The sequence below is a fragment of the Nestor notabilis genome, unplaced genomic scaffold (assembly GCF_000696875.1).
Source record: "Nestor notabilis isolate BGI_N333 unplaced genomic scaffold, ASM69687v1 scaffold11812, whole genome shotgun sequence".
Taxonomy (NCBI): Eukaryota; Metazoa; Chordata; class Aves; order Psittaciformes; family Psittacidae; genus Nestor; species Nestor notabilis.
The window spans coordinates 1-9,889 of record NW_009917012.1 but is presented as its reverse complement, the minus strand read 5'-3'; the positions used below and the strand labels follow the sequence as shown (position 1 = coordinate 9,889).

The following is a 9,889-nucleotide window of genomic DNA, read 5'->3' as shown; positions in this document are numbered from 1 at the left end:
TGAGCCGCTCAGAACAATGGTGCCAGGCTCTGACTTCCAGGGCTGCTGAACCTACGCTTGCTGATCATTCTGCAATGTCTTATTTCCTTTCAGATTTTAGTATATTATTTGCACAAAGACACCACGTTCACTGATAGTTTAAGAGGCAGCAGTTCAGGGAGAGCCCTGTCCTCCCTGCTCAGAGCTGGTTTTTACTGTTTCTTTCCCTCTAGGACTGTTGAAGCTGTACAAGTGCAAGAAAGATGCCAGTTTCGCATTCCATTTGAAAATTATTTTAATACTATAAAATTCATTTGTTCACATATTTTGTACAAAAGATGAGTTGTTTTCTCTTAATTACAGGAGAATCATTTCAATCTTGAAATTTCAGCTAAGTAGGTCCAAAACAAAACAAGACTGGGTTCTACTGGTTCTGGAGGGTCACAACACAGCTCACCCAAGGTCTCTTTCCAGTTTGGCTCTCATAGTTATGGACCACCTTGATGGAAAATACCCCACATCATTGACTCTTCGGAGGCTTGTAGTGAATTCGGCAACGTTCATTAAATACCTGAGGCACCAAAACAGAAGAGCAAAAGCAAATCAGCCCTCCTCCAGGAGATGAGCAAAACTTCAGGCAACTCCCTCTTCACTTAGCACCCATCTTAAGCTACCCAACCCTGCTGTACCAATAAATGGCACTTACCAAAGCATCTGTCTCCATTCACCTTCTCTCCTGGCTTTGGTGAATCCAAAGTTTGCAGCCTGATGCTGTGGGACTGCCCAGCACTACAGGTGTTCTCCCTCAGATAAGCAGGGCTCATAATCCTGGTAGTCTGTTATCACCAAAGATGCTGATGCCTTTTTTCTTTTTCAATTTTTTGGTTTACTTTAAAAGAGGGGGGTGGGAAATCACCAGTGGAAGGCTCCTGACCAGCTGTCTGTTCTGTTAAGTTCACTCTGGCATTCAAATCTGGACACTGTACTCTTCTCCTTCCTGAGCAAATGCATTTTACATTGTCATGACAAGTAAGAAGAGGTGCAAGGGCTCCTGGAAGCCACGTTCACACTTTCAGTTATTTGAGCACAGGTCCTGATGCTGCCTATGCAAAGGGCACACATGCTCTTGCCTCACTCACCTCTGGCACCTTCTCTGAGTAAAATTTAGCACACAGAACTAGAGACTGAAGATCACATTTACTTAGCTTGAACTCTGGGCTTTATGAAGCAGACTGCTTACACTAAGGAGGGCCAATAAATGTGACTATTTAAAGTCAGGCAGTCTGAATCGAAAGCACAACACACAGGCTCACATCAAAGTTACAGGCGCTCTGTACAAGCAATCTACTTACTGTTTTGGCTCATAACTTTGTCCAGCACATGTCCTGAAAAACGACACAAGCACCACCTAGCACCAAGCTGAGGCACTGGCAGTTCCCAGCTCCCCTCCCAGCACTCCTGTTTTCCAAGCTGTCCAGGCCTTTCAGATCCAAATGCCCATGACTGTCAGGAGATGGGAGTTTTGTGAACTCTCCCACTGGCTTCACATGCAAAGTGAGTGGGACCGTGATTTTGGGGAAGCTATGTATCACTTCATATATATGCATTCTTTTAAACTGTATTTTCCTAGAATCTTCTACAGCTTATCTCCCTCTTCAGAGTTCAGAACCTATGGCAACTTCAGCAGAAGTGGTATGGAGCATGCATTAGCATCGATTCTTAATTTTTGAGTCATTTTCAACTGATTTGCAAATGTATATTACGTTAAGAAATAGACACATATTGCAAACGGCTTCATACTGCAGAAAAACAAAAGCTGTGATACAGTTTCTTTCACACACACAGACAGCATGTCACATTATGTTACCACATGCAGTGGACACCTCTGGAACAGTGAAGAGCATGTACTGGTCTGAGATGAGTTAAGCAATAGAAGGAAACTGTAGAAATTAAGAGCCATAAAGGTTCTTATTCAGAAGCATTCAAATTAGTATTAAAATAAGCAAATTGCACCATTTTTGTCCATTGTCTGTCAAAGTGATTTGAAGGGTCACTGGGAATGCACTCTAAAACACTGTAAGGGTCTCTTGCATCAAAAAGCACACCAGCTTGCTTGCTATCATCCAACCTCTTAAAGCTTTTGTAACAGTAACTACACAGCCTATGGAAGGAAGATCAATACCACAATCTTACTAACACTGCCTCCTAACGTTAGGATCATTGACCCACAAATCTCAGTGTGTTACTCAGGCCATTTAACTTCATTGGGCTCCTATGAAGTGCTATTCTCATTTTTCAGACAGGAAACCTTAGCATTCATGTTACTACGCAGAAGTTTGATTTGGATGTCTTTTACATATTAATATAATACACTTCTACGATAAACTCCAGTGGGGAGGTGCTATACCAGAGACTGATGGAAGTGTCTTGTTTTGGAAGCCAATTCCTTGTTTGGTATCAGCCAAACAAAGTTCTGCTGCATGCATTTCTATAAAGCAGCATCTTTCTATATGCCACTTTTGCTACAGCTACCCAGAGTAGGGTTGGAGAATACCTGTTTCCTAGTGTCCTAGGTTCAGCTACAGCAGTCATTTTTTCTCCTGCTTAGTAGCTGGTGCAGTGCTGTGTTTTTGACTTTCAGTCTGGGAACAACGCTGATAACACCGATGTTTTTAGTTGTTGCTAAGTAATGTTTACTCTGACCAAGGACTTCTCTCAGTCTCATGCTCTGCCAGGGAGGAGGGGAAGCCAGGAGGAAGCAGAGACAGGACACCTGACCCAAACTGGCCAAAGGGGTATTCCATACCACAGCACATCATGCCCAGTATAGAAACTGGGGAGAGTTAGCCGGAAGGGGCAGACTGCTACTCGGGTCAGGCTGGGTATCGGTCGGCGGGTGGTGAGCGGTTGTGTCCTCTCCCCTTGTTATTTCTCTTATCATTATTATTGGTAGCAGTAGTGGTTTGTATTATACCTCAGTTACTGGACTGCTGCTATCTCAACCCATGAGAATTACATTCCTCCGATTCTCCTCCCCATCCCTGCGGGAGCGGGGGGAGGAGGAAAAAAGGGGGGAGTGAGAGAGCAGCTGCGTGGTTCCAAGTTGCCAGCTGGGCTTGAACCATGACACCTAGTCGGATTTTTCCAGTCAGTTTTCAGTTGGTTAGGGTTAATGTAAATACATAAGGGTACTTTCCAACTAGAAGTCTGCAACAGTAAAAAAGAGTGGAGGTCCTCACCTGCAAACCAATAACCACTTCCATGTTACAAATTGCATTCGGTCCACAACTATGACTGGTTCTAATCCTTCAGTGACTGTTTTTACAGGCAGCTAAATAAGATATTTCTGCCTGTATTCAGAGGGAGACAAAAATCCTTTTTGCATTTGTAGCGGGAAAGAGGTTCTCTGTACAGTACTGAAAGCTCTGAAAAACTACAACAAACCAGAAGAGGATGCTAGACATGAAACGCTGCAGTGACAGAACAGAGCCACCTCAGAATTTAAGCTCAGTGTCAAGATCACCTTATAACAAGACAGCATCTGGGGCCATCAATCCAGAGGATGATGTGCCCCCTCTGTTGACACAGGAGAGCAATAGCAAGCCTGCCCTTTGCACCAGGGAGCACGAAAAGCTCCATCAGGAAAAGGTCAACTTCTACAGCGCCCCCCCTCCTCTGGCCTCTGCTGAGAAGAAACATCAATACCACACAGCCAAATCTGAAAGACTCATCTCTCTGACACTGCTGGAGGCCCAACAAAGCTTTTCAGACAGTCCACCATGGAAAAGTCTACAAAGTACTTCACCATTGGGCAAGGACGGGAAAGGGATCTGCACAGGGAATACTCCACCGTCCCTCCTCCCCTCTAAATCAGATGCTTTTCTTTCCTTTGCAGTGCAGCCACTTTGATCTTTGTATCCCAGAGCTGGGGAAATATCTGGCCTGAAACATTTCCCCCAGCACTGCCCTCACCTATTTCTAATAAACCTGCCACATAAGGCACTAGTCCCACACTTCCAGTGCAGGGCTTTCTGATGGGACAGAACATCATCACTATTTTAAATGACTGAGTACCTTCCAGCTTCTGTCGTTTACCACTTCTTCCACATTCAGCTCCGACTGCATCAATTTCAACTGCAGAAACAGATAAAGAGGTTACTGTCAAACAGTAAACTGTAGTCTTCAGTATTTACTACCACTGCAACTTTCTACATCTGCAGCCTTGAGCTGTCACTCTTCCACACATGCATTATTAGTGGAAGCTGGCAGCAAAGCTAGGAGTGAGCACAGGTCTCAGATTCCAGATTTAGAATTAAGATCATAAAGAGATCCTCTCCACCTCCTTTGCTGTTTACTCTGTGTACTGACCAAAAAAGGGCCTACAACAACAGACCATGTATGTTCATGCTATATGAACCAGTTAATACATTATGTGATCACAGTAGGACAAATCAGGCTTACACAGATGCAAAAGCTCCAGCAAGAACTACAATATACAGTTCTTGAACACTCGCCATAAGAAATTTAAGACTCTCTTTGATTTGCACTCATCAGAAAGCCCAAGGTGCAGGTGTGACAGTCGTGTTCAGGTCACCTGCAGTAATTTGACCCTGACACGAGGCCCTGAAGCAAGAGATTTAAGAACCATCTGCCATTTTTTACAGTTTGGATGCATTTTTGTTGGAGTCACAACAAACTAAGGATCAGCATTTATCCATTTTAAACACATGGCTCCAGTTAGAGATGGTGAACAGATGCAAACCAAGACAGAAATCCCATCAAAAACATTCCAAGTAAGATGTCCAGACACACACAAATACTACAGCTGTTGGATGCACCTTTACCTCCTCAATAGGACTTCAAACTGTTTGAAATAACAATACAGAATCCACAGAGTGACTAGATGACCCAGATTAGTCTTTACAGAAGAACCACTGAGAAGATTCTTAGCAGTTCAAAGAGAGGTTTTTCCTGCTACAGCATGTGAATAGGTTTACAATCATCTTGACTGCAACATTAACTGCATTTGACACCAAGCCTAAGCAAAAATATTTTAGCCTTTTCCTTAGAGTTGCAGAACTGAACAGCAATATAGTGTCAATCAACATGGCTATGTTGCTTTTAAAACATAATCTGACATTTTGTCCTGGGTTCAGCTGCAAGTTATTTTTCTCCTTCTTAGTAGCTGGTGCAGTGCTGTGTTTTTGACTTTCAGTCTGGGAACAACGCTGATAACACACCGATGTTCTAGTTATTGCTAAGTAATGCTTACCCCTAGCAAGGACTTTTCAGTCTCTCATGCTCTGGCAGTGACAAGGGGCTCAAGAAGCCAGGAGAAAGAGAGACAGGACACCTGACCCAAACTGGCCAAAGGGGTTTTCCATACCACAGCACGTCATGCCCAGTATAGAAACTGGGGGGAAGTTACCCGGAAGGCCCAGATTTCTGCTCAGGTCGGGCTGGGTATCGGTCAGCGGGTGATGAGCAATTGTATCCTCTCCCCTTGTTATTTCCCTTATCAGTATTATTACTGGTGGTAGCAGTAGTGGTTTGTATTATACCTTAATTACTGGACTGCTCTTATTCTCCTCCCTGTGGGAGCAGGGGGAGGAAGAAGGGGAGGGAGTGAGTAAGCAGCTGCATGGCTCCGAGTTACCGGCTGGGCTTGAACCATGACACGTTTTAACAACCTTTACTAATTCACTTGATAAAGCTGCTAATCATTATGCTGTTTGGTTTGGATTTCCAGGATTTATTTGGTTGGCTGTTTTCTGCTAATTCATTCAAGCAAACTAAGACGATAACAGATTAATACAATAATCAAATGATGTTTCAATGTAAGTAGATTAAAAGATTTAGCTGCTAGACTGACACTACTCCAAGTTTCCTTATTCAGTGACCTAGAAGTAATAATTTTGGATAAAGTCCTCCAATTTGTACCATTAGTAGGATGAGAAAAACATAAACGAGAAAGCAGATCTGTATTGCAACCAAGTGAATATATATTTGAAATGCATAATCTTAAATGTAGGATTTGTTCTGTCAAGATAGCTTATTGTAGTTGTAGAGAAAACACCACTCTCAGAGAACTAAGAAAAACCAAGAAGGGGGGGGGGGGGGAGATGCACCTCATAAAGTCCAAGTGAAAATTCATCTCATCAAAAGCTTTCCGGGATGTTTCCAAATCATGGATTGCTTTTAACATTTGAAATCACTTCCAACTGTCAACATTTCATCACTGCAATCCTCCCAGTGGTTTCAGTGATAGGTTCTTCGCTCAGTAACTAATATGGATGCTTGTTAGCAGTTCCCTAAGTGAGGCTTTAAGAATAAAAGCACTCACCTGCCACCTGGTTCTTTAAATCTGAGCTCATGACAGAGCACTTCTCTGAAGAGCACAAGAACAAACATTTCATTCACTCAGTGCCTGGGAAAAATCAGATGCTTGAGTTCAAATCATCCCCTCAGGAAGTTCTTTTACTACAGCTGCATCTGCATCCAACTGCTCTTTGAAAGCAGGGGCTAAAAGTCTTCTACTTCTCTTGGAAGTAGAGGGGTAACAGGGGAGGTTCAGATTAGATTATAAGGAAGAAGTTCTTTACTGTGAGGGTGGTGAGGTGCTGGCACAGGGTGCCCAGAGAAGTGGTAAATGCTCCATCCCTGGCAGTGTTCAAAGCTGGGTGGGACAGAGCCTTGGGCAACATGGTCTAGTGTGAGGTGTCCCTGCTCATGGCAGGGGGTTGGAACTGGATGATCTTAAGGTCCTTTCCAACCCAAACCATTCTGTGATTCTATGAGGTAGTTCAGCACCACAAAAGCAAAATTTTAGGACTGGTCTCTTCAACTTTTTTATTACTGCAGCAGGGAAAGCCACACCCAGCATTCAGGACCATATGTATGTATATGTAATGGTGGGATATCTGGCTGTTATGAGAAGAACTCATCCTTACACTGGAAATCCTGGTTATGACAGTCCTCAGCAGAGGAAGGCTCACTAAACTGTTGAACATAACACAAACCTACCCAGTGTAAGCAAAAAAAGAAAAAAACAATAAGCAAGCAGTCTTATTTGGTATGTGATGCAAGTATAAGGTGTGGAAAAGAAGTGCACACGAGCCATATGGAGCAAGTCTGGAAGAGAAATCAACAGAACAGTTCACATCCCTGCTAGTCTCCGCTCCTAGTAAAACGGCAGCACCCTTTTCCAAGTCTGGAAGAGAAATCAACAGAACAGTTCACATCCCGTCTAGTCTCCGCTCCTAGTAAACAGGCAGAACCCTTTGCCCTACAAAGCGGGGCGTGGAACACAGGCAAGAGCTTCGGTGGGATTCCCTTCACTTCTGATGCTCCATCTAGATCACCTCTGGGAAAGTACACCTTCCATCCAGAGGCCAGAAGGTTGAGAGGGTGTTTGCACATTAAAATTCCCTATGCAAACCTAGAAATCTCTCTCACACCATCAGAAGGTACTCCAAAAATTAATCCAAGAAATACAAAACAACAAAAAAGTCAGTTAAGTGGAATTCAAGGTTGCCTGGAAGCTCCTCTTAGAGGACAGGAATTCCATTTAATACAGCAAGCAAGAATAATGCTGCTTAGGGGGACAATGAAAAGGGACAGCTTCAAGGCTGCATAACTGTGTGGTGCAAGAGTCATACACAAAAGCAGTATTTCATTATCTTCTGGTGTTTGCATCATAGCACCCGTACTTGCTGTTTGCAGATACACTAGTTTTACAAGATCTCAAAAAGGAAAAACGAACCTTCAGGCACTTTAAAAAGACTAAGCAAGCCACAGGTCAGTTATATGCTAAGTGGTGTTAGTCAGTGAAGGTCAGAGCCCACCACGGGGAAGTATGTAAGTTTTTTCTATGGCATTTGTGTAACAGGATCTCAGAAAATGCTCCATTGGAGGATAAAAGCAGCTCTGTCTTGAGGGCAAGGGGAAACAGTTCTCCTATACCTAGCCAGCAAGAACCTTGGAAAAGACTGCCCAAGCCAGGATCCACTTCAGGTTCTCTCCATCACACTGGTCTTCCTGCTTGGGAAAGATACTCTCTTTTTCCTCTCTAAGTAATCTGTAAAAAGCTCCACCACTCACCTTTGTCTGCTCTTTCCTGAGTTGCTTTAATAACGCTGCGTCATCCTGGGCCTTTTCCCTCTCTTCTCTGAGAGTTTTCACTACGCTGGAAGTCTGAGCAATGCAGTTTTTGATGATTCTCTCTCTGTTGGTGTGAGCATCCATCAACTAAGTCGAGAGAGAAAGAAAGTCATAACTCAAAAGAGAATAAAATACTCCAAGTTACAAGTTAAAAGAAAGACTTTCTAAAGTCAAGGTATTGCTGTGCCTATAGAAAACCCCCTGACTCTACATTAGAAGCAACACTGCTTTTAGCAACAGGTAATAAGTTCATCAAAAGCCAAAGATACACATGAGCAGGAGTCTTGCAAAGACAGAAGTGGACAGGTCTAATACCATCCACTGAGGCCTGAAGTGCACCTCAAGTATCACTACTGCAGAACAAAAAAGCTCCCCGCATGGTTTTAAACTGAAGTAACTGTTACCCACATGCAGCTTAGATGCGTAGAGAAGTCAAGCATGGCAATTACGGGTACAGAAAGCACTGGTGAGGCTGCACCTCAAATCCTGTGTTCAGTTCTGGGCCCCTCACTACAACAGAGGTACTGAGTTGCTGAAGCAGGTCCAGAGAAGGGCTACAAAGCTGGTGAAGGGCCTGGAGCACAAGTCTGATGAGGAATGGCTGAGGGACCTGCGTAGTTTAGTCCGGAGAAGTCTCACGGGGGACCTTATCACTCCCTGCAGCTCCCTGACAGAAGGATGGAGCCAGGAGGGGGCTGGTCTCTTCTCCGTAGTAACAAGTGATGGGACAAGAGGAAACACCCTCAAGCTGCACCAGGGGAGGTTTAGATGGAGATGAGGAACAGTTCCTTCCCCAGAGGGTGCTCAGGCATTGGGCCAGGCTGCCCAGGGCAGTGCTGGAGTCACCATCCCTGCAAGTGTTCACACACCATGTAGACAAGGGAGGCCCTCAGTGACCCGACAGGATGGACTAAATGGTGAAGTTGGCGGTCCCAGGGTTGGGCTTGATGATCTTAAAGGTCTTTTCCAACCTACTTGATTCTATGATTCTAATATATCAAGGCAGTGATTTCCTTAGAAACTGGGGATGCTTTACAGGCCACTGCACGTAAAACATCCATAAGAGAGTGAAGAGTTGAAGGAGAGCACACTCACAGACTGGTACAGTTCTTTACACGTCTGGCTGGCATCAATCTTCCCCACAAAGGAAGCAGTTGGAATCGTAGTGTTTAATTCGTGGACGATTCTGTCGTCGATCGTCCTCATCACCCTGAGAAACTCCTGTATTTAAAAAAATAACAATAGTATTTGCTCATACACCTGAAAAAAACCTACTACAAAAAGCGTGCGTTAGAAGACGAAGTGGATTGCTTACAAACGGCAACAAAAAGCCCCCACCAAACGCACAATTCCTGCGTGCAGAAGCATGTGCTGCAAACCAACCAGTTTCCTCAGCAGCAAAGGCCAGAGCAGGGGGACGACAGAGCTGGTGAGCGCCGAGTAACGAGCACCCTCAGGCAACCCTCCCGCAGAGCCGCTGCCCAAGGCCCCATCCCCACCCGTCCACGCTTCCAGGCGGGAAACCGGGCACAACCTGCACCAAACCGGCAAACTTGGGATTAAAAATAAAGGAAACCCCTATTTTAGGGCGAGATATTTAAGGAACAGGGCAGCGACTACCCCCCTCCGCCGCCCCGGACGCTGCTCGCACCGCACGCGGGGCGCTTCGCTCTCCATTAAACAACGTGAGGGCGCGCACGGAGGCTCCACGCCCCGTCCCGGGGTCCCTTCTCGGGAGGGGGGTTCCCCT

General features: G+C 44.8%; 1 protein-coding gene across 3 annotated transcripts; it reads right to left on the bottom strand.

The window, feature by feature from the left end:
- Positions 1 to 249: 249 nt before the first annotated feature.
- On the bottom strand, positions 250 to 9,359 carry CCDC58 (coiled-coil domain containing 58). Of its 3 annotated transcripts, XR_719970.1 has the most exons (5): positions 9,235 to 9,359; positions 8,076 to 8,226; positions 6,323 to 6,398; positions 4,054 to 4,113; positions 260 to 550 (listed from the first exon to the last, which is right to left on the bottom strand). XR_719970.1 is itself a non-coding variant. In XM_010024882.1 (4 exons), the coding sequence occupies exons 1-4, from the start codon at positions 9,343 to 9,345 to the stop codon at positions 500 to 502; spliced, it is 369 nt and encodes a 122-aa protein (XP_010023184.1). In that variant the 5' UTR covers positions 9,346 to 9,359; the 3' UTR covers positions 263 to 499. The 3 variants fall into 3 exon arrangements, 2 of the variants coding, with proteins under 2 accessions (XP_010023185.1, XP_010023184.1); XM_010024882.1 differs by lacking the exon at positions 6,323 to 6,398 and having other exon boundaries at positions 263 to 550; positions 8,080 to 8,226; XM_010024883.1 differs by lacking the exons at positions 4,054 to 4,113; positions 6,323 to 6,398 and having other exon boundaries at positions 250 to 550; positions 8,080 to 8,226.
- Between the last annotated feature and the right edge of the window lie 530 nt (positions 9,360 to 9,889).

Excerpts from the sequence above, each read along its gene's own strand:
- CCDC58 (XM_010024882.1), bottom strand. The coding sequence starts at position 9,345 with ATGAGGACGATCGACGACAGAATCGTCCACGAATTAAACACTACGATT. Across the intron at positions 8,227-9,234 it reads GTAAAGAACTGTACCAGTCT|TTGATGGATGCTCACACCAA; the intron begins GTGAGTGTGCTC and ends CTCTCGACTTAG. Across the intron at positions 551-4,053 it reads TAAACGACAGAAGCTGGAAG|GTATTTAATGAACGTTGCCG; the intron begins GTACTCAGTCAT and ends TTGGTGCCTCAG.